The 24,797-nt window shown below is 42.5% G+C and overlaps 1 protein-coding gene across 6 annotated transcripts in view; it reads left to right on the top strand.

Moving 5' to 3' along the window:
• The window catches only part of ATP2B2 (ATPase plasma membrane Ca2+ transporting 2), a 1,183,685-nt gene that overhangs the window by 1,154,646 nt on the left and 4,242 nt on the right, over positions 1 to 24,797 (top strand). For 2 of the 6 annotated variants that reach the window (XM_059716029.1, XM_059716028.1), the window contains one exon: positions 5,621 to 5,792. The exons of 3 other annotated variants lie outside the window; for them this stretch is intronic. In XM_059716029.1, the coding sequence (XP_059572012.1) occupies positions 5,621 to 5,792 (172 nt within the window). The remainder of the gene's footprint in view (positions 1 to 5,620; positions 5,793 to 24,797) is intronic. One more of the 6 variants, XM_059716030.1, reaches the window with a different exon arrangement.

Below are 24,797 nucleotides of genomic sequence, written 5' to 3'. Positions count from 1 at the left end.
CCCACAGTGTGCCACAGCCCAGCCAGACGGGTGATATGGGAAAAGAGTCTGGGGTGTCTCTCTTGGCAGCTGCTGCTGGAGCAGCCCCTCTCTTCAGTTCTGCCATCCTGCCAGCTGTCAACTGTCAGCAGCGGCTGAAGTGGGAGAGGGTAGGAAAGGAGCCCCTCTGCCATGAAGATCCCCCCACAGCTTCCTGGTCCAGGAGTTGGGGGGCCAGGCTGGGTCCATGTGGCACAGGAACTCCCTTCCCCACTTTGCCAGCTGCAGTTTCCAGCACTGTGAAAAGCCAGATCAGCCCCATGCTGCATGCTTCTGGCTAAAGCTGCCAGGTAGCTCCAGTGGTGGAAAGGGTGAATGAAGCCCCCACTTCTGAGGGCACCTCCACTGCTTGCTGTCTTGGGATTGGGTGGGGGACTAAGTCCATGCAGGAAGGGGGCTTCATTCACCCCCACCCTCACCTGAGTGACCCAGTAGCTGCAGCCAGAGGCTGAAGAGCAGGGCTGGTCTTGGTTTTATTTCACTGCACCAGGAACTGAAGCTTGGAGCTCATCTACCATGATAACTCTACCACACATTTCATACTTAGAGTTTAGGGGGTTGGCTTGGGTCCATATAGCACAAGAGGCTTCTTCCCACCCCAGCCCCACTTCCTGGCCCAGAGAAATATGGGGCCAGACAGCTCTGCTGCAGCTTCTGGCTGCCACTCTCAAGAAGCTAGTATGGGGGGAAAGGGAAAGCCCCCATCACACCCCAGCCCTCCTCACAGCTTGCTAGCTGTCCTCTTCAGCAGGCCAGGCTGGGTTCATGCAACAGAGGTTTCCTTCCCCCCTGGCCCCAGTTTCCACAGTAGGGAAACACTAGGCCAGACTGCTCTTCTTGCAGCTGCTGTCTGCCACTGTCAAGATGCTTGAGTAGAGGGGAAGTGCCCCCCACCACCTCAAGAACCTGACCTTGCCCCACAAAAACCACAGCTAGCAAGCTGCGGGTGGTTCTCATGGCAGGGGGGTCTCCCTTCCCCCCTCTCCAGCCTTTTGACAGAGCCAGCCAGCAATGGCAGGAGGGGTAGCCTAGCATTTCCCTGCACTGGAAACTGGGGCTGCTACAGAGACCTGGCCTGCTCCTCCCCTCCCCCCCCCCAACCCAGCTAGCAAGCTGTGTGTGTGGAGGGGGGAGGCCCTCATGGTAGGGGTCTCTGTTTCTCCCTTCTCTCAGCCCCCAGTTGCTGCTGGTAGTCTCCAGCTGGCAGGGTGGCAGAGCTAAGATGAGGGGCTGCTCCAGCAGTCCCTTGGGAGGTGTGTGGGAGTGCCTCCCACCTGTTTGCATTGGCCAGTGCAAGCAGGCACTAAGCACCTCCACTGAACAGTGTGCTGTTTGGTTAGAATGTGTGTAACTTACAGCACTTCAAGTACAGTGCAATAGTTAGAGTGCTTTCTGCTAGGGTCTTTTTGAATGTCTATACTTAGCCATGGATTTTATATAGCACAGGAAAATTAAGTGATCACCAGAAACTAAAAGGATGAAGCTCTTTCATTAAATATTTGTTCATATGAAATTTTTTATCCCTAAAATTGGCATTGTAAATAAAATATTCCAAGTGGTATTGCTGGTTTGTGAGTTGAATATATTATGAAGACACGGACTTATATTTAAAACTGATATATAATCAATAAAAATGCAACATTGCCATCTTAACTAATAAATCTAGCTCTTTCCTATTAAAAGGAAAAGGTCTTAGATTGCCTTTTTGGGAGTATTATTTGACTTCTATCTTTACTCTTTAAATGTTGATAAAATTAAAGTATGCAGTGGATGAAATATGGCCATATTCACAGGGGTGGTGCTTTGGGCTTTGTGTAAAATTTTGGTCCATCCTAATGATAGTTTGCTTTGAAATGTAACTTCTTATCAATTTACATAACTCATCTAGAACTATGCCTTATTATGTGATCTACTATGATTCAGTGTCATGTCAGTTTGGTCTTTGTTTTTAAAACAGAAGCTCTGGGAAGAAAGGTTATATATACACTTCTTGGTATTATTATATTATTTCTTCCTTTACAACAGCATCATTGTTTTACCTAAATCATGGAGTTAGCATTGCACTGTAATAGAAACGTCAGGATGATTTAATTTGAGCTAAAATGGTCTTTTGGATGTTTTATAAATGAATGACAAAATCACAGATGAATACCAAGTTGAGTTTAAAATTAACAAGCTTTCAGTGAAAAATGACTGAAAAAATACCTATTGTGCATTGAAAGCAGCCCTTAGATTACAACTCTGGGAATGCCTAACCTGTTTTTACAGAAAAAACTGAACTCCAAGAACATAAATCCAAAAATGTGATTAGATGTAAATTAGTATTATTTAAGAAGTGATTCCATTGCACTATGATTGTACTGATGTAAATGAAAGGACAATGTGGTACATGGCTTAAAATGATTTAGGGTCAGATTCTAGTCCACTTATTAGACACATAAGTGGACTTAAGCACCAAAACGTGATTCTATTCCATCCTGCTTGAGATCCCAAAAAACAGTTAATGCAAAAGGTAGCTAGGTCCTCCTCCTCGCTGCTTTTTTTGGGGACATACCCACTGACATCTTACCAGTCAGACTATCTACATGTGTGCTTTAATGCTCAATAGACTAGTTTACTGAACATTAAAACATCACATACAAATTGTGACATTACACTAATGCACAGTAAAATAGTCTACTGTGCATTAAGCATCACTAAAAAAAAGGGTTCAAATGCAGTACTGCACATTAGCAAAGCCTAATGCATATTAATTTAATACCATAAGGCACTTTGACACATGCTCTGGGGGTTGGTGGCTCTTTAATTAGAGTGGCTGCAGGAGCTGCTCTAATTAAAGCACCACTACATATTGTGTATCAACATCCCCATCCTTAAAAGTGACGGCAGGGGCATTTGAACTAAAGCTTGTTTGATGAGATTTAGATAAAGTGCCCCTGCTGCCATTTTTAAGCACAGGGATGCTGATACATGTGAGAGAGGAAGCTGCTGGATCATGACAATTGCCATGCTCCAGCAAACTTGATTAATAAAGTCTGCTTTGATGCTGCTGGAATTCCAGCACATCAGAGCAGACTCCATGCTCATATATAGGTGCCCTCACATTGGAGGTACTAAACTTAATGTGCATTAGAAAAGACACATTAAGGCACATGCAGATGTGCCCAATGTGTACAAATGTAGATGCGTTAATGGATTTTCAGTATTTGAAGAGGATGGAATATAATCACATTTTAAGCACCTAAATCAGCTTAAATGTGTAGTTGGTAGATGAATATCTGGCTGTTTGTGTCTAATGTTCATCCTCTATAGCAAGTTAAACTGATTATTGGGTCTCAGTACAGACAGTCTAAAAGCCCAAGGCTGAATCAACTCAATCTTCACAGGTTAGTCTAAGCTGTATACACTGAACCGATAAGCAAGTGAACAAACATCCATTTTGATTCTGGCAATGTAACCACATGCCTGCAGTAGCTCAGGCTAGAAGCTGGGGGCACTAAAGTACACTTCCCTGCTTGGCTGGAGAAGACAGCTTGGACCAAGCCAGGGGTGGGCAAAATGTGGCCCACGGGCTAGCTGTGGCCCACCAGGCCATTCTATTTGGCCCATGGGGCCCCTAAAAAATTTAGAAAATTAATAGTTATCTGCCCCTGGCTGCCTGTCATGTGGCCTTCGATGGCTTGCCAAAACTCAGTAAGCGGCCCTCCACCCAAAATAATTGCCCGCCCCTAGGTCAAGCCCACCCTGGGAGGTGGGGCTTACAGGGCAAGTGTAAAGCATCCTGTGATGCTGGGGGACTGTGAATTAACTTGAATCTGGAAGGGATCTGGGACAGAAGTTCAATAAACCTATTTTAACCTAAATCAGTTAAGTCTGATACTACATCCATCCAGGTTTATCTTAAACTGGTTTCAGCCATTGTGAAAGCAGTTTATGTGCACTGAACTTCTGTTGTGTTACAGATGTGAACCAGTTTCTGATCACTTTTAGCAGTTTGTGTGTAACTTCTGTCCCTACCCCCTATGTCTTGCTGCAAACCTATACTTATTACATAAATGCTTGAAAACTACAATATAGTTTTTATCACCAGGTTTTGTATATAAAGGTTGCTTTGGATTCTCATACCCAGAAAAAGGAAAATAGTGTAAAATAGTAGGGCTGTGCGCAGCTTTGGTCCCTTATTTGATTTGGTGTAGATTTGGCCTGATTTGATGGCTGAATCTCCATTTCCAAATTGAATCAGAAGACCCTTTAATCTCTCCGAATCGAATCGGAACCCTCCAAATCAGTTCAGAGACATTCAGAAAGACTGAGAGATTCAGACATAGACACAGCTTTAATTGCTTGTTCTACATACCTCTAGGTAGCAGGCAGCTCGTGAATGCTGTGATACTGGGATGCATGGAGTATCCCACAGAAGCACAAGGGGCTCCCCAGCACACTCAGCAGCAGACCCAGAAGTGGAGCAGGAGCACTTCAGTCCACTTCTGGGTTCACCGCCAAGCACATGGAGGGCTCCCCCGCACTCCTTTGGGATGCTCCATCCGCCCCAGCATTGCAGCACTCACAAGCTATACTGATACCTTGAGGTATGTAGAAAAAGCATTTAAAGCGGTGTCTATGTCCAAATCACTGATTCTCCAAATCAGCATCGAATCTCCAGATTCACATTTGGCTGAATTGAATCAGGGACAGTGATCCAAATCAATTAATCGAATCACTGTCCCTGATTTGGGATGAATCCGAAGCTAGTAGGGCACACTTCGCACACCCCAATAAAATAGCGTGAAATATTCTGGGATAAAATAAATGGTTTAATTCTTTGAGGCTGCAGCAAGGGAAATCTTTATGTTTTCAATATGTTTGTAAGTATTGATAATAGATGTACCTGAAATATTTGACATGTTATATTATACTGACAAACAAAATTACAGTGCACACAGGAACATGCCCACCTTCCCATATGACTTCAAATACAGCATTACAATGTGAAACACAAGGAATCAATATTTCAAAGCAATTTAACTTATTTATGTCTGATTTTTATCTGCTTTGCACTGAAGTTAAAATATCCAGTAAATTCAATATTCTGCAAATTCATTGAATTTTGTAAACAACAACCAACAAAAGCAAATCTCTGTATTTTGAAAAGGTTTTTGTATTTATTACAAAGGATTTAGATCACTGAATTTTTCCCCTTCTGAAAAAAAATTTAGATGGCACCAATCAAATAGAACTTATTCTTATTGGAGAAGGTGGAGTTTATTGATATCAACAAGTGTCATCAAAGTATTTGACCTGGTACATTTGTATAAGCAGGGTGGCTTAAATTTCAAAGAACATGGACTATATCCAATGTTAGTGTAAACTGGTATAGCTCCATAGAACTTTTCCATCTTATATTACCGGAGAATTTGGCCCTATTTATTCCTAAACAATAAAAGCAACACGTGACTTCTAATTCTGTCAATTGAATTTAAATTGTATTTATAGTTAAGTATTGTTTTTAATAATTATTCCTGTTAGTTTACAATTATGTCCATACCTTAAGCAACTTGTCTCATTCTTTCCTCCATTGCAGATCGAAGTAGTCAATACTTTCAAGAGTGGCACTTCCTTTCAGGGGGCTCTAAGGAGACAGTCCTCCGTCACAAGCCAGACCCAGGATGTAACCAATATTTCTAGCCCTAGTCACGTATCGTTATCCAATGCTCTTTCCTCTCCTACCAGCACATCTGCTGCTGCAGCTGGGCGTGAGTGTATATTCTTAATGCATCAGATCTACAGAGATGCCAACTTACTTAGCAGTCATTCAGGACTGATCTACATTCATTGCCCTTAAAAAAATCAAAACTTAGTAGCTAAGTTACCTTGTATACTATAAATTCATTTATTTGCACTTTTAATTACAGGTCCTTATCTGACTGATAGGGCACCAGTTTCAAGTAACTCGTTATAGAGTGGACACAGATGTCTGCCAGACTGAAATGTTTCTATATTTCCTCCTCATGTTTGATATTTTTATTTTCATTATAAACTATTTGCTTAAAATAATAATTCTACTGATCCAGCATGTTAACAAGCAAGATCGCAACTCTTACTAAAATAGCTAATCTGCAATACTGCATACAATTCTAGTCAGTGCATTGTCTAATCTTGACGTGACAGGGCAAGATCTGTGTCAAAAGGAACAAATGTATATTGTTGGTTGTAATTGCTATCTGCACATGCAATACCTGTTTTAAATCTAATTTAACCTCAACATTTCAAACCTGTGTAACAAATGGCAGTATCAGACTCTTAGTGAGAAGTGCAATGTAATACTTGCCAAATTCTGCAGCTGCCTCCTCAACTTACTGTTGGTCTCATGGCTGAGATATCACAGCAAACTCCCGTTCAGACACATGACCATCTGTTCTTGCTGCAGAAGTGGGCTCAGTAGAGACAGAGACAGAGACAGAACTGGGTATCACAAATACACTACAGGTATCTGTGTAGGTTTTTGTAATTACTAACCTCCCTAGTCATCTAATTTCCATACTCAATAGGCTGTGGATCAGAATAGAACCAAGCATGACCATATGTAAATGGTCTTCTGGTCCCATAATAACCCACAAGATCCTGTCAGGAAAATGGAGGAGGTGCCAATTTTGCTATGGGCCACAAATGTTTTAGCTATACTTCCTTGTCAATGACCTCAAAATATAGATTCAGGAAAAGCAATAGGTACAGTTCATCCTCATTCTTTGCATGGTAGTCTCATAAGAAAGGATAAGAACTGAACAGAAGGGAAACTAAATTATTACTTGCTCCTTCAGATGGGCCCCATCAGGTCATGCATGAGCACATCAGTAGGGCAGCCTCGATATGTTTAGATGGCAATTGCTTGAACAAATACATTAATTTGAATACCTTTTGCCAGCAATGCAAGTTAGTTGTGGGCAAGCACTGTTCTTTCACAGAGGAGGACAGCACATCCCTTGCCACATGGAATCCTTTGTGTCTCCTTGCTGTATTCTGTCAGAACAGTATCCTCATATTTATATCTTGAGTTAGGAAATCTGATGACTTCAGCAATTCAAAAAAACAATTCAGCCAGAATAGGTGATTCCTGTGAAACATTTTTGTTAGGGTTTAATTGTGAAAAATCAATTATTTCTGCAGAAGGGTTAGAGATTTTTAGTAATATTATGCTTTTGTTTCAGGAAGCCAAAAACATTTTGTTGCAAATTTATGTTTGTGATACTCCATCCAGTTGTGGAATATTTCTCAGACTTAGGCTAAAATAAAATGTAAACATTTATTTTTAGGAAATCTGCCCTATGTTTTCTTGTAGTGATTTTGCTGTCTTGAGACAATTTGAGATTTTTTTTTTTTTGAGTATTTTCTCATCCTGATTAAACGGAAACTTTTAAAAGTTTTTCATGAGGGAGAGATAAGAAAAGCTCTCTACCTTGGAATTCCCAGTAGATGGGACAGTACCTTAGGATATGGAACACTAAGGGCAAGGGCTTAGGTCAATGAAAATTTATTTATACAAAGTATAACACTTGCAGCAAGGAAGGAATGAAGGAAATCTGTCAGAGAACCTGGTAATTGACTCTCTCATGTGAAATGTGGTTGATCCAGGTTCAAGTCTATCCTAAAGAATTTCACTTTGAATACCCTAAGTTTGAGGAATGGCAAATCACTCCTTATTTGAGAATTTAAGCCTGCAATTTCTATCAGTGTGAAACTGTGGGGGAAATTCAATACTATTTATGACTTTAAATTGTTTTCCATATTAATGATCTTCACAGTTACTAGTTAATGTCCACATCACACTAATAGGGTTAATAACAGCACTGAATTCCAAATAAGGACCCAAGTACAGTTAGGTCAAATGGCACTCTTAGGAGAGAATCTTGAATGTTAGTCCAATCTGCTGTAGACTACAGAGACTAAAAGGAAAATTACTTAAATATCTAAGTTAATTGTAATTAATAATATAAGAGCAATTCTGATCTGACATTACATACTGAGAATGCCCAAATTATGATATATAATAGCTTATGACATAAAAAAATGCACAGGTGTGTTACACTGGTAGGAAAACATATAAAATGATTTTACATACAGAGTTCACATACAGAGTATTATTGATTCTATAATATATATGGTGATTTTTTTTCTCTGTTAGTTCTTGCCTATATATTATTTCATTGATAATGTACAGTTATTTATTTTACTTTAACTCATGACATTACTTATCTATAATTCCTAAATTTAGACTATATTACCATTATCACTACCAGCATTTTTTCTCACTTATATATGTGATCACATTCAAGTATATCAAATGTTAAGAAACACTTTAATTAAAAAAGCAATTTTATAGGCAGAGATACTTTATTTTGGTTCTCAACATTCCAAGTTGCTGTTGATGTTTAGTTGTCATAATGACTTAGAATTTTCTCTGAACATTCTCAATTCTTCTTTTATGAGTACCAATATTAATTAAGTCTAAAAGACCAGAATCTCTTATTTCTTATCTCTCCTGATAAGTCTTAGAGTTTGAGAAATGTGTATATAAAACTTAATGTAAAGACAATTATTTAAATACAATACTATGTCTGCACACTTGAAATGGAAGTTCATTTCCATTTCCAAAAGACATGGAACAGTTAAAGTTCCAGATGCAATATTAGCTAAACAATGTTACAAGCTTTATGTGTGTTGTATGGTATAGATTCCATCATATAAAAATATTATATATTATGCTGTAACTGGAAATTTCAGCAACTAAAAATATTTAAAAGGAAGTTGAGATAAGACACTTTCCCTTAAATCTATGACAGTATTTGGGAACTTACAATACCTTTTTTCTATTTTTTTTAAGCGCGCGCACACATATATCTTACTGTTGTTTTGGGGGAGGAAAACACAAATCCTTTTTTCAGGAAGATCCTGAAGCAAGTATAAACATGATTAGTCGCTGAAGACAATGAGAATTTAGAAGCATGCTTAAACATGCTTTTAAAGGCTTTGCTTAATCAGACAGTAATTATCTAGAGACAGAAGAATCTCACTGCATACGGTGAGCAAAGAGATTTTTTCCTCTTTTAAATGTATAGTAATCAAATGCTGTTTGTACTATTAGTAGGTAAATTTGCCAAGACACATTTAGTTTTCTAAGCTGACAGTCTTCCCTTAAGGAACCACATTTCTCTACTATCACCTTCTTCAGCCCCAAAGAGAACAATTCAACATACGGGTAATGCAGCTGATATGTAAATATCACTGTCTAAATAGATACAAATGTCTGTTGCTAGTGACTGGAGATTTACAACAGAAAAAATTTAAAAACCCATTTTTTTGCTTTAATGATAGCCTACATTTGCAAAGGAAGCAAACATTGCTTTAAAAAAATTCCATGGTCATGAAAGCTGTAGCAGTCCCTACATCTGCAGTTCCTATCCTTCATTTCTTCCATCCTTCCTTTGGATGCTTTGGACCAGGCTCACTTGGAGCTATGTGGGGGGATCCTGAGTGTAAGAATCCCTGGCTTCCTATCTCTTTCTTTTCTGACTCCCACCTGTCTAAAGGTCTCTTCTGTTTATCTCTCTTTCTGATTTCTTTCTTAAATTTTTGCAGTGTTTTTTCTTCTTTTTCTCTGCTCTCTGTCCCCTCCCCCTCTACTTCCAGTTTCTTTATCTGCAAGTTGCTACTTCTTTCTTTCTTTGTGACCACGGCCGGGGATGGCTTGGAGGTGGGGGTGGCAACACCAGGGGTCACCAACCCCTTGCCTGTCTCCCAGCTTCCAGAATCAGGTGGCAGTAAAGTGATACTGAATGCCTATCTTCTAGAGGCCCAACCCAGGGGGTGGCAGAGGAGTCTGCTGACCTCTTGGCCACATCCCAGCCCACCAAATTGAATGAGAAAGCTAGTGAGATGGAGATTCAGCCTTCTGACTGTTGCAAGTGACCTTGAGAGCAGGATGACCTCTCTGTCCCCAAGAAGGTGGGGATCACTCTTCTGTAGCCAGTCTTTGACCTGGATGATGAGAGGAGGCTGATTTGTCTAGACATTGAAGGTGTAGACACTGAATTTGTGGGTGAGCTCCCACCTGGGGTGCAGCCTCACCGTGCTTCTGTCAGAAATGTCGAGCCCATGTTGGCAGACCCCCCCTGGGTTAGCCCTGACTAGAGGGGGTCTCTTGGCCTTTTTGAAGCAGACCAAAGGACAGAAGAATGTAGCAGGATGCATCACCCAGTGGTGTGCAGCTCCTAAACTCTTTGTGTAGGCTACTACAGCTGCAGCCAAACATAAGCAACAGGATCTGGGTACTCGGCAGTTGGCTTACCGTCTGGACAACCGTGCGTAATGGTTTTTCATGAGTGGGGCCTAGGGGTGTCCCTGGAGTAGAGTAGGGCATGATAGGCCTTCCCCGACCTGTCTCTGCTATTGTGCTCTACTCTTGAGTGCTCGCTCTTCCACCTACACCTTACCTCACTCTTCCTTTCCCATACCCAAACCCATGGCAGCCATGACCATTGGTACTTTTAACATCAATGGCTGTCGATGGCACATCAATTACATTAATGGCATGGCTTTATGAGCACTCATGGTGCTTGGGCCAGGTGCCAGATGATTGGAAGATAGCCAATGTGGTCCCCATCTTTAAAAAAGGGAGGAGGGAGGACCCGGGCAACTATAGACCCATCAGTCTTACCTCAATCCTGGGGAAACTCTTTGAGAAGATCATCAAGGAACACATCTGTGACAGGTTGGCATCGGGGATGATGCTCAAGGGCAACCAGCATGGCTTCATTAGGGGCAGGTCATGTCAGACCAACCTGATTGCCTTTTACGATCAGGTCACAAAAGCATTGGATGCAGGTGTCGCTGTGGATGTACTCTTTCTGGACTTCAGCAAGGTCTTTGACACTGTCAACCACCCCATCCTCATTAAAAAACTAGGTGACTGTGCCATCGATGCCTACACGGTCAGATGGATTGCGAATTGGCTGAAACGTCGTACTCAGAGGGTGGTGGTGGACGGGTCATATTCGACCTTGGGGGAAGTGGGCAGCAGAGTCTCCCAGGGCTTGGTCCTTGGGCCCGCACTGTTCAATTTCTCTATCAGCGATTTGGACTACGGGGTGAAAAGCAACCTGTTTAAATTTGCTGATGATACCAAAATTTGGGGTAAGGTGGGCACGTTAGCAGGGAGGGAAAGACTGCAGAAAGACCTGGATAGGTTGCAGGGGTGGGCTAACAAAAACAGGATACATTTCAATACTGACAAGTGCAGGCTGCTACACTTGGGCAGTAGGAACCAGCAGCACACTTATAAGATGGGAAACTCCCTTCTTGAGAGCACAGAGGCAGAAAGGGATCTTGGAGTCATCATTGATTCCAAGATGAACATGGGCCGACAATACGAGGTCACGATCAGCAGGGCTAACATGCATCCACAGGTGCATCTCAAGTAGGTCCAAGGAGCTGATCCTTCCCCTCTACATGACACTGGTCAGGCTGCAGCTGGAGTACTGTGTCCAGTTCTGGGCACCCCACTTCAAGAGGGATGTGGACAACATTGAGAGGGTCCAGAGGAGGGCCACCTGCATGATCCGGGGACAGCAGGGCAGACCCTGCTATGAGAGGCTACGGGACCTGAACCTGTTCAGCCTTCACAAGAGAAGGCTGAGGGGGGACCTGGTGACCGTCTATAAACTCACTAGGGGGGACCAAAAGTGTTTGGGGGAGACCTTGTTTCCCCTAGTGCCCCCCGGGATAACAAGGAATAACACCCACAAGTTGTTGGAGAGTAGGTTTAGATTAGACATCCGTAGGAACTACTTCACAGTTAGGGCGGCTAGGATCTGGAACCAACTTCCAAGGGAAATGGTGCTGGCTCCTACCCTGGGGGTCTTTAAGAAGTGGCTTGATGCCTACCTGGCTGGGGTCATTTGAGCCCAGTTTTCTTCCTGCCCAGGCAGGGGGCCGGACCTGAAGATCTACAAGATCCCTTCCGACCCTACTTCTATGATTCTATGAGATCCGGTAAAATGGGAGGCCATCCTGGAGCTTCTGCACCAGAAGCGTCTAGCCATCACCTTCCTCTGGGAGACGCATTCTGACGGGCTCAACCAGGTAGCTTGGCATGCTGCCTGGTGAGGCCACTTGTTCCTGAAACATGGCACCAACCTTAGCGCCTGGGTCACGGCTCTCCTATCGCCACAACTACAGTACGATATGGTGGTGGCATGGGAGGTCATCCCCAGCCGCCTGCTGACTGCCTGCAACACCCTAGCACAACACCGCCTGCTACTCATCAACGTCTATGCACCCAATGATGGCCAGGAGAGAGTTGCTTTCTTCGAGACTTTGGCCACCCTCCTGCATGACACTAGTGAGGACCTTTGCTCCTTGTAGGCGGGGACTTTAATTGCACCATTGACACCTCACTCGACCACATGGGGCTTGAGTCTTACCTGCCCTCAGCCTGCAAGCTGCAGTCTGCCCTGGAGACTGCAGGCCTCATTGACATCTGGTAAGCCCTGCATCCTGACACGTGTCAGTACACCTGGGCCAGGATGAGTGCTGGTGGTCTAACCATGGTCCGCCTTGACTTCCTTTATGTCACCAGGAACCATCTGCCACTCTTGCACAGCAGCTGCATCATTCCCTTGGGCCTGTCAGATCACGGCCTGGCCTTCTATGAACTGAGCCTGACAGGGAGATCCTGTGTGCAGGCACCCTATTGGTGCTTCAACGTCAGCCTGCATCAAGACTCCTACTTCCGGGACTGCTTTGCCCACTTTTGGTGGGGCTGGGAGGCCACAAGCCTGAGATATTCCTCCTGGAAACTATGGTGGGACATGGGCAAGGTAGAGATTCAGGCTTTTTGCGAGCAGTGCACCCAGCTGGCCACAAATGAACTGCGCTGCCATATCCAAGAGCTGGAGGAAGATGTGGCAGAGCTTGAGGGTGCCCTGCTGGCTGCCAGCAGTGATGTGGTGCTGCATGAGAGCCTCCAGTTCTACAGGAAATGCCTGTGTGACTTGGCAGAGAGTGCAGCCCATGGAGCGAGGATCCACGCTGGCTGCCAAGATCTGGCAAAAACCGACACCCCAACCCACTTCTTCTTTCGCCTGGAGCAGTGGAGGGCAGCAAGCAAAGTCTTAGATCACCTCAAGACCCCCAAGGGTTGGATAAAAACGGACCCGGGTGAAGTACATGAGCATGCCATCGTTTTCTATCGTGACCTGTTTGTGGCTAACCTGTCCTGCCTCGAGGCCACGCGGGAACTCCACGAGGACCTGCCACATCTCTGTGACCTGGAGGCCAGCGAGCTTGAGCGAGAATTGTCTCTGGAGGAGCTGGCAGCTGCTGCAGCTGGCCTCACCTCTGGCAAAGCCCCAGGCCTTGACAGGTTACCTGTTGAGTTCTACAAAACCTTATGGCCTGTTCTCAGCTCCTGCCTCCTGTGCATTTTCCAAGAGAGTCTTGCCGACAAGGTCCTGCTGATCAGCTGCTGCCATGTGGTCTTCTCACTGATGCCCAAGAAAGGAGACCTTGGATGCATTAAGAACTGGCAGCCAGTCTCCCTGCTGTGCATAGACTACAAGATTCTGGCCAAAGCATCATGGCCTCCATCGCTGGGGCTGAGCAGAGCTACTGCATGCTGGTCAGGACCATCCAAGACAACCTGTTTCTGCTGCATGACCTACTCACAGACAGTGAACTCTTCGGCCTAGACATCAGCCTCATCTCTCTGGATCAGGAGAAGGCCTTTGACTGGGTGGGCCACACTTACCTCTTCCAGACCCTGGAGGCCTTTAGCTTTGAGCCCTTCTTCACCAGGGCCCTCTGGATCTTGTACCAAGACACCTCTAGCCTGCTCAAGGTGAATGGTGTGCTCGGTGCCCCATTCCCTCACACAGGGACATCTGTCAGGGCTGCCCCCTGTTGGGCATGCTCTATGCTCTGGCCATTGAGCCACTACTGCATGCACTGCAGCGCTGCCTGAGTGGTGTGGCCTTGCCATCGGCCATGCAGATGACATGACCATCTTCCTTAATGCCCAGGAAGATGCATGGGCCCTGATGGATTGCCAGCAAGCCTATGAGTGTGCCTCCTCAGCCCATATCAATTGGGCCAAGAGTGATATCTTGCTGCTTGGCGCGTGGATCAGCATGACCCTCCCCGGATTTGCCAGGGGGCCTCACCTGGCGCTGAAAGGGCCTCAAGGTTCTGGGCATGTTCCTGGAGCCACTGAACTTCATTGTGTGCAACTGGGACAGTCTTGAGGAGGGGGTGGTGGCCCACCTGCAAAGGTGGCACTGGTGCCTACCCAGCCTCTCCTACCATGGACATATCCTCATTGCAAATAGCCTGGTGGCGATGACCTTGTGGCACTGGTGCACCGTACTCAACCCACCACAGGATCTACTTGAGAGGCTCCAATGCCTCCTGGTAGATTTTTTCTGGGATAGGTGCCAATGTCTCCCATGAACTGTCCTTTATCTACCTGTCACTGAGGGTGGCCAGAGCCTGATTGACCTGGCAAGCAAGGTGGCTGCCTTCCACCTGCCAGCCCTTCAGTGACTCCTTTATGGCGAGGAGCACCTATCCTGGCAACATCTGGTGTGCCACTTCCTGCAGAGGGTGGGGGTCCTTGGCTTCAACCGGGAGCTCTCCCTGCTGAACTGGGCAGTCTTCCGACCTTCTACCTTGGCATGGTACGAGCCTGGTAGGCCACCTTCTGCCTCCAGCCCCGGGCCCGGCACCTGCATTTCCTACAGGTCGGCTTGGCTCTCGCCCGAGGCACTGACCATCTGGCTAGGCATGCGCTCTGTCTGCAGCATGGGCCATCTCCTGCATGACATCTAGGCTGCCCTCCCACCAAAGGCAACAGCCACCCTAGATGACCATCTCCAGGCATTCCAGGTGCCCCAAACCATGGATACCCTGAGCAAGACTTTTCCCATGTTCCCAGTCACCCTGGCTGTGGCTGGCAAGGTGGCCGGTGAGCCTGGCACCCTACTAACACCCCCTGTGCCTCCTGACAGTGACACAGGTTGCTTCTCTGTCATGTAGAAGCCTCTATGCCTGGGCGGGCTGCTCCAATACACCATAGCAATAGTGCCTGGGGCTGCCAGATTTCCTACCAGCCCACCTGGCTTGGCGCACATTGTATAAGCCACCAACCACCAAGAAGACTGACGGCCTACAGTGGCAGTTGCTGCACAGCATCCTAGCCACTGGTATGTTTGCGTCCCAATTTGACACAGCTGCCCTCTTTCCCTGGGGGCATTGAGGAGAACCTCTTTCATGCCTTCCTCAACTATCCCTGCCTGTGGCCGCTCTTTGTCACCCTTGAGTCACCACTGCGGGTGCTGGGCAGGAGCCTCTCAGAGACCACCTATGCGTGCTCCTTCGCTTACTGGGTAGCTGAGTGGGGCGCTGTCTGCCTGGCCAACTTTCTACTGGGTGTGACCAAGATGGCCACCCTCAAGAACCACCACAACTGGCTTGCCGGGACCAGCTCAGATGATACCCTGTGGTTTTTCAGACTCCTGGTGCAGGCGCACCTCTTGCTGGAGTTTGAGCATGCTGTTCTCTGGTGAGCCCGCCTTTGAGACACGCTGGGCCCCTGAGGGAGCATGTGCCATGTGGAGGACAGCCATCTTCAATACATGCTCTGATGTCATGACCAGTCTGGGCAACTGGGCAGGCTCAGTGTTGGACTGCAACTCCCAACTCATGTCGCACCCTAGGCACTCACCTGGGTGCTTTTTGCTTTTTTCTTTGTGGGGGAAGTTGAAGGTGCTGTCACATGAATGATTGGATAGAGCAGGCTAGGAATCATTTGTTTATAGAGGGCTCTGGTGTATACAACCGCGCGGTCAGTGTCCCAACCGCATAATGGCATGTTATGCACAATGTGTAATACAGCAAAGTTGTCTGTCACGGTGTGTTGTTATGATTGTAATGACATGGTGCTCTTGGTTTAATTGTAATTTGTTTGTCTTTGCTTTGTATATTGGACCTGGACCCCAGAGGGGCCAATTTTTTGTATCCTGAACCCCTAAATAAAGTAGTTAAAAAGTCAAAGTCCTTCCTTCCTTCCATGTTTGGGGCTATTATTTCTGTTCAGATTTTTTCCTGGAAAAATGTTTGCAATCTTCCTTATATTAATAGCAATAGAAGCAGCTTCATTTAAGCAGGGAAGGACATGAAGGAAAAATGCATAATCAAAAGCCAACATTTCTTGGCTTGGTTTCTAATTAAAATTCTAACAGATGCCCATTGAATATGCTCAGAAGCTTTCCCTTCAGTTACATGCAGCTTTTTTTCTTATGTTTTCTTAATTTTTCCAAGCAAAAAGAAAAAAAAAAAAAAAAAGGATACCCTGTAGTTTAAATTATTTTAGTCTCCCAATTTTCAAAGGTTAACAAATGTTGCTGCATTCCTATTCAAAATTGGGTTTGTTGTCTATTCTAGTGGAGAAAAATCTGTATTTTTCATTCTTCCATAATTAAGTAGGCAGATATTTCGATCAAACTTGCCAGGAAAAATCATGTAAAAATTGTTGCATTGTGCTTGCCTCATTTATAAACACAAATGTTAATGTTCTTGGGTCAAGTTGTATTAGTGGTTTTATGGGAAAAATATTTAGAAAACTTAATTATAATCTGTTATACAATATATAATTTTAAAATACCATCCAGTCCATGGTACTAAACATAAAATGAGTTTATACCCAAGAAAACAATCTAAATGAGAGTTAACTTTTGCCATTTTTATCTAGAATAAACATAATGGCTAATGTACATGTTATGTGATCACACTCAAATTTAGAATGATTATTTAACATTTATCAGCTATGTTCTTATGCATGGTGAATCTTCTAAACATGGAGCCAAAAAAGGATATGCATTCATTTGCATTTTAACTGTAAATAATACACACAGATTATATATATAGATCTATAGCTAAATATAGATACATAAAATTATGATGATATAAATTATCGTGTGTGTATGATTAAAACCTCCCATATATAAAAATAAACTTTCTTATATAAATGTATCATCACTTAAGAAAATATGTACATATTCCTTATAAAGTTAGCACACTGATATCAAAGCCATCAGTATCAGCTACAGAGCTGATCACATCCAGAATGAGCATCCTGCTCATTTTACTTATGTGAGGAGTTCTGTCAGTTCAATGGGATTGCCAGCCTTTCATGCATTACTAAAAGGCTTATTCTATATGTACATTCAACATTATGAGATTAATATAAATACTAAAACAAACAGCATTTGACTTTAAAATAAATCTGAATTTATGTCTGTACATTCTTCAAAACTCTTGAATCCATAGTGTTACAATATTTCTTATATCTTTATATGCATTATTTTTAAGTTGGCTAAATTTGATATTGGAAAAAAATACACCTACTCTTTAGTGAGAAATATTAGGCAGATTCTGATCTTAAATACACTGCTGATTCTGATCTTAAATACACTGCTGTAAAACTTGAGGATCCCAATGCTTTCCACAAGGATACTATAGCATTGTATTTGGCCACCTGAGGTCAGATAGGTCTTTGTGGTTCCCCCATAAAGAAATTATGCAGACTGCAAAACTAATATACAGCCAAATATTGCTCAGTTTACTAGACAGAGGGCAGGTCTACACATGTCCCTATGGTGCCATTGTTACTGTACCATCATTTAGTACCTCCTAAATCAGGCCCCTTTAAGAAGTACTAAATGACGGTGCAGTACTGCTTTCTGCTTGTGGCACATGGTTATTTTTGGCTGCTACATTGCCATAGCAGCACACTATAATGAGGGAGCATGTTGCTACAGCAACATAGTTGTGGTGTCACGGTTTGTGACCACTGATGCTATATCTCCATAGCATGTTGCTACAGCAACATAGCATCATGTGTAGACACACCCAGGGTAGTCCTAGTAAAGTCCATCTCAGTATGATAAGCAGGTTTTGGCCCATTATGAAGAGACAATTTTTTTAAAATGGTGATATCCCTGAAGCTATAAATGCTAAATCTAAGTTTATAAATCCTGTCATATTTTTTATAATGGTTTCAAAACTTCATGGTTTTCTTAACAATTTCATGATATATTAAAGATGAGATGGGAAAAGTAGATACTTTAGGCATTGTTCTGATCTTATGCTAATAGTAGTAATAGTAATAGTAGCATAAAAGTGATGATACGTCAAAATCAGGCCCCTTCTGTTTTTCATATAATAGTGCACACAGTATTCTCTTCTCCTACTATTACAACATGCAATAGTGTTCCAGCAGTACATATGAAAGCTGCTGTATTCTTACACAGAAAGTGTAATATTGGCAATATATCCCAAAGACTTTGTATTCATTTCATGATAGTTAAAAAAAAGAGAAGTTTTATCTTCTAAAATTTACTGCTTTTTCATTTTACCTTGTAATGTTCTCAACCTCTGTGCCATACAATATAGAACATATTACTCACCATATTTAGAAAGTGACTTCAGTACATACATTGTAACCATTTATGATCATTTTATCATATTTTACCTGTGTGATAATACAAGTGATAAACAAACATATGAATAATACATTATAGATTATTTGTGTTCTGTTTAAACACAACAGCTTCTTCACAACAGCTATGCTACTTAACCAAATGCTATCACTGTTACCTTTGCACAGTCATAGTTTTGGCTTGGAGTGGTATCAGTTATATTTAAAAGTTGGCATCTCTTTGCAAAATTGGCCTCATTTACATTTTTATACTAATCACCTTACTGAATTTTCAGTAGAATTGAATTTATTTGATTTTGCAGTGCCCTACTCTCTACTGTCTGAATATTAAATGTGTTTGTTTTCCCAGAGGGCTAGAGAACACTGGACAAAAGGGTTCAGCAGGAGAGAGTGAAATAAAAAGAGGTTGTGAGTCTTTAACCTTGAGCCTACAATGAATGTGAACCAAACTCAAGATACTTGGCTTATATGAAGCTAGGTAAACATTCGAGTATAAGCCCATACACTACCAACTATCCTATACCTGTTGATCTTTACACAGGTCTTGTGCATTCCACCTATATTGTTGGACTTAGGGGTGAGATTCTGTGCTTACACTTTTTCTTCTGATGGGGAAAAAAATCTGCAGGATCTAAAAATGATATTTCTTTTACTTTTCTTGCCTGATGCAGTATTTTAAGTCTAACTTTCAGGGTGGGGTGAAACTGAAGAGCCTTTTTATTACAGCTACAGAGAAGAAAGAAGTGGAAACTTATAGCCATGTTGAAATGTCCAGAAATGTTGTCCCCACAGTGTTTTGTTAAAAGCAGTTCATTTTTTCTGTTGTCTCCATTACTGTGAGAAAAGGGAGATGTATCACACTGTCTGTCTTCCCTTGCCATCGTTGACATCATAACAAAATTTCATTACATTAATTCTACACAGTTCATAAGAACCAAGATATTCCAGGTTCTATTCAGCATAGGTGTGTCCCCAGCTGTCACTCAAGGCACGGTAATAACAGTCTTATACAAGACTCACTGGGTACATCTACATGAGACACTACATCGCTGTAGCGACAAACTATGTCTCTGTAGCTCGTTGCTGTGGTGACATAGCACCAGCAGGCATGAACCATGATGCCGATGCTGCTGCTCAGTAGCAATGAGCTACTGCACAGTCACTTGTTACTGTGCAGTAGAGTGGGAAAAGACCTGTGTGGCATTTGGACTGTGCAGTAACATCAGTTACTGAATAGTCATTTAGTACTGACTGAAGCCATGTTACTTAAGCAAATAAAGTATTTTTAATTGTCTTCGTGCAACTTCATATAAAAATGGAGTGACAGTGGCATTTTATTATTCAGTAGACCTGCTTCATGTGTATACTGATTTGTTTCCATTTAGTTTAATTGGGGGAAAAAAAAAAGGTTTATTCTTTTGGTAGCATCAGCATCAATGTATCTGTGGGGGCATCTACATAAGATGCTTACTGTGGAGTTGCCTAATTAGCTCCGCAGTAAGGCATCACCATCTACTCATCTGGAGCTATTAGGCTGAACTAAACTAATTAATTTTGTTGTAGGATAGTACTGCCTGACACCAGTACTATCCTATGGTGGAGTTCTTTACTCCACCACAGTGCACATGTAGATTCTGACTGGGGCTGGCTGAGGCACAAGGGTGCTACAATGTAGAAGCTGCCTGCTGGCTAACCCCCTACTATAGCACACTCATGCCCAAGCCAGCTCCTCTGCAACACATTGAGCTCTGGGGAGCACCTCTGGACTGGCAGGCTGATCCTCCAGTTTCCCTGCCACTTGGGGCTGTGCCACCCTGACTCAACCTGTTGTGGTCCCAGGTGCGCATGTAAAGACTGCACCCAGAAGCAATAAACTCTGGCACATATTGTTCCAGAGTTTATTCAGGTACATTAATTACATGTGTAGATGTGCCCTCTGTGGTAGATTTTTAACATATTTTAGAATGACATTTCTGCTGCAGGATTTTTTTTTACTGGGGACAATAAGTCAAGCTAGAAAGAAGAAGTGTTACATTTCAGGTCCCAACCTGAATCTGCAGGACTGATAACAAAAAAAATTATGAAAAAGATCCCAAACCATGTTGTTCTATGTGAACAATAAGTCATTGAGAGAGAGGTACAGAACCCTAAGAGGCTAAATTCATTTTTCAGAAAGGAACTACATATTTTTTCAATCAGAAAATGTTCCTGATTTCCTATTATCCAAAAAAATACTTAAGGTACCAAGAGGACTTGTATAGTCATACTGATCAGTGGGTTTTCATTAGTATTGGTACCAAACATGGCTAGATTAAAGCTAAGTCAGGTCTGCATTATTTGCTACTATCACACCTCTCAACTACAGTGTGAACATGCCTATTGTTACAAAAAGGTGCCAGCATATGAGTAGAGTGTTTTGTGTTTTTTCCTACTTATCATGCCATTAATATCTAACAGTAAGTAGGGAATTGCATTTTCCTGAAATGCTGTGTGTATTTGCTATATCAACCTCAGTGGAGTAAGCACTGAACTTAACTCTTTACAGCCAAGTAAAGAGAGAGGTAACTTTGAAATACCAAGCTATATTTCAACAGTTCACACTCAAGCATAAATTCAATTGAGATTCTAGCCTAAATATAGATTTAAGTTTGGGAATACTGTATTTAAAATCTATATATACAGTCTATCCTATTTTGTTTGCCCCTCCTCTGCCACCTCCTGCAGGCTTTAGTCAGACAGGACTGCCAATGAGCTAAGTGGGAGTTCTGCCTACTTAAAGATCTTACTTCTTTGCTTAGCATACAGATTTAAGGACAGGTTACTATGACCTCAATAAAAGTTGTAGCTAAGTAGAGTCTGAAGAATCAATTTAAATACAATTTGAAACTGTAAGACCTTTTATTTGAGTAAAAATGTAATTCACCTTTAACAAAATCCACCTGGCAGATTAGAACCTAAATCTCTGAGATAAGAATTGGCTGTGCTGAAGCGAATGAAAGTGAATTTTTACACAAATAGATCAAATACATTGAGATGCTAACTAAGTGCTAAGTGATAAAAAGAGTTTTTTTATTCAGATAGCATTTTGTATCAAGAAAGTATGGAAGAAATGATAAATCATATTTTAGAAAGCCACCACTACCATAACAACTCACCGTGTACAGTAGGAATGCTTAAGAAATGTTTAAGCATTCGTACTGTACAATTTATTACATTTACAGTTTTAAATTATTTTCCAGATTGCTCCAATTTAAGGATCACCTTGCAAAAATATTATTGATTATTGTTACACAATGGCTATTGAAATTTGCACTTTAATAAATGTTGGAAGGGCCTAAATAAATGTAGGAAATGACTACCCCAGTTTTTCTATTCTGGAAATATAGTGTGAATTTGAATCCTGTTTTTAAAGGTGCAAATGAAGGTCCTATTTTAGTTTTTGTCTGTACATATTAAAAACAACCAAGTACCACAGTACAATTCAGGAAGTCTTGAGTCACATAAAGCTGAGTTTTGTAATACCAGGAACTCTTCACATCAGGTTTTGTGAGCCTGTTTCATCATACATAATATTCAGGCATTTCAGGCTACCCACTCTCACTCCTGAAGTTCTGCTTCTATGTTTTGCTCCTCCACTTCCACCAGCCACCTGGAGTATCAGTTCCCCTTGCATCCCTTAACCTGCTTAGGCTATTTTGTCCTACTCAACCAATTCTTTGTCTCCCTCACTTCTAAAATGTATGGTCCCAGCAAGGAAATGAGCAATTTAATTGGGGCTTTTTTTTCTAGTCTTATTATGTGCGTTTCCAAGAAATGGAAAATACTTGGGCTGAATGAGGGCTATCTAATGTCAAATGGCCATCATTCCCATCATGATGACAGGATTTAAGAATAAACAACATGGAGGGAATAAATAAGAAAAGAGGTGGGAGACAGCAAATTAAAATCAGCTTCCAATTAAAGTGAAGTCTTTTCGCAACACTATTGTTTTCTTATAGACTCTGTTGGAGCGCTAACACTCAGATAACATAGTGTCAGTTAAACTACTCACATGCAGTGTGGAATTGGACAATTCTGTTTCTAAAACATGGGCCTCTGCCAGCTAAAGGAAGAAATGCTTTAACTTTTATGATACAGGGGTGTAGGTTGTAGCCGTGTTGGTCTAAGGACATAGGCAGATAAGGTTCTTTGGGTGAATCTGATATCTTTTATTAGACCAAATTAATAGTTGGAAAACAATTATTCAGCAAGCTTTCGGGTTCAAAAACCCTTTGTCAGGCTAAGGAAGTTTCAGCAGTTGGTGTGTGCTCTTCCTGGATGGAATGAAAAGTAAAGAAGCCAGAAGCTAGGCTGGTATGCATACAAGATAGGCAGTCAGTGAAAATGTAGATTGAGGAGTCAATGGGTGAGAGACAGGCTGGGGAGGGGGGGGGTGGGGAAGAGAGAGAAGAGGGATGAATAGTGGAGAGATACCTGGAGAGTCAGATGTCAGGCAGGTTATTAATGTGTCATAAATCCAATGTCTATATTTAGTCCATGATTTGTAGTATCCAGGAGGTTGATGAAGTGGAGTTCATAGGCTCATCTCTGGGAAGTGTTTTGTAAATTTCCTTTGAGGACCAGGACTGAGAGATTGGAGAGAGAGTGGTTTTCTTGTGAGAAATGTGCCCCCACCGGTAACTGGGTATTCCTGTCTTTGAACGCACACTGGAAATCTATCATTCTGATGCGCAGCTGTTGTTTGGTCTCTCAAACAAACAACAACTGCGCACCAGGATGAATGCACACCGGAAATCTATCAAAGACAGGAATACCCAATTACCTGTGGGGGCACATTTCTCACAAGAAAACCACTGTCTCCAATCTGTCTGTCCTGATCCTCAAAGGAAACTTACACAACACTTCCCAGAGACGAGCCTATGAACTCCACTTCATCAACCTCCAGGATACTAAAAATCATGGACTAAATATAGACATTGGATTTATGACACATTATAACCTGCCTGACATCTGACTCCTCAGGTATCTCTCCACTTTCATCCCCCTTCTCTCTCTTCCCCTGCCCCCGCCCCACCCAGCCTGTCTCTCACCCATTGACTCCTCAATCTACATTTTCACTGACTGCCTGTCTTGTATGCATACCAGCCCAGCTTCTGGCTTCTTTACTTTTCATTCCATCCAGGAAGAGCACACACCAACTGCTGAAACTTCCTTAGCCTGACGAAGGGTTTTTGAACCCGAAAGCTTGCTTAATAATTGTTTTCCAACTATTTAAGTTGGTGTAATAAAAGATACCAGATTCACCCGAAGAACCTTGTCTTTACTTTTATGACTACTCTGAAGGCCAACTAATGAAAAGCATAATCACATATTGGACAGCGATATAGATCTGTACCACCAACTCATTTCAATGTGTGTAAAGCTTTCACAATGCCTGCTTGCATATTTTCTGCCTCTGCTTGTGCTATTGGTCTGTCACTCAAATAGATGCTAAAAATTCACTCATAAATTGGGGTGGGGCGGGGAGAGAGGGGGAAAGGATAGAACTCATATCTTAGTCATAAAGCATTTGCCAAGAGATCATATTTTTGCCATTCTGTTTTTTCCTCTCTGACTTTTCCCTCTCAAAAAGTGATGTTTTCTCACCAGTAGCATGTAGTACACTCTTCACTTCTTTTCAAAGCTGCCTGACTGGTTAACAAGTTATGACTAGCACCCCTTCCCTTCCAATGGCCATACAACACTGATTGTCCCTATTCTGCAATGCTCTTCTGCTCCTGTCACTTCTTACTGGCAGAGCATTGTGGCACTACCACTGAAAGTTCTGTAGCTTACTTTCACCTGTGTTCCCCTAGCTGGTGGTAAAAGGCATTAGAGTCATCCTGGCATAATTCAGCTGACATAAGATAAGGACTGCAGATTTGGCATAAAATGTACAGTTTTCAGAATTTAACCTTGGGAACAGTATTCACAGGTGAGACACAGAAAATAAGAGAACTTGCTGTTTAGTAACTCAATTCTGTGAAACCCAACAAACAATACATTGTTTTATAGCTATTCTTTATATATTAAACAAATTAAATGGCTAGAACAGTGGGTCTATACTCGAGTGTTTACCTCACATATGCATGAAGGAAAACTAAAAGTTGAATCAACAGTTATATGTTCACATTATCCAGGCTTCCAAGTGTAGCTGTGTGCCAGTTATCTG

This window comes from Alligator mississippiensis, chromosome 12, assembly GCF_030867095.1.
Source record: "Alligator mississippiensis isolate rAllMis1 chromosome 12, rAllMis1, whole genome shotgun sequence".
NCBI classification, from domain to species: Eukaryota; Metazoa; Chordata; order Crocodylia; family Alligatoridae; genus Alligator; species Alligator mississippiensis.
This window is presented reverse-complemented; position numbering and strand designations above follow the sequence as displayed.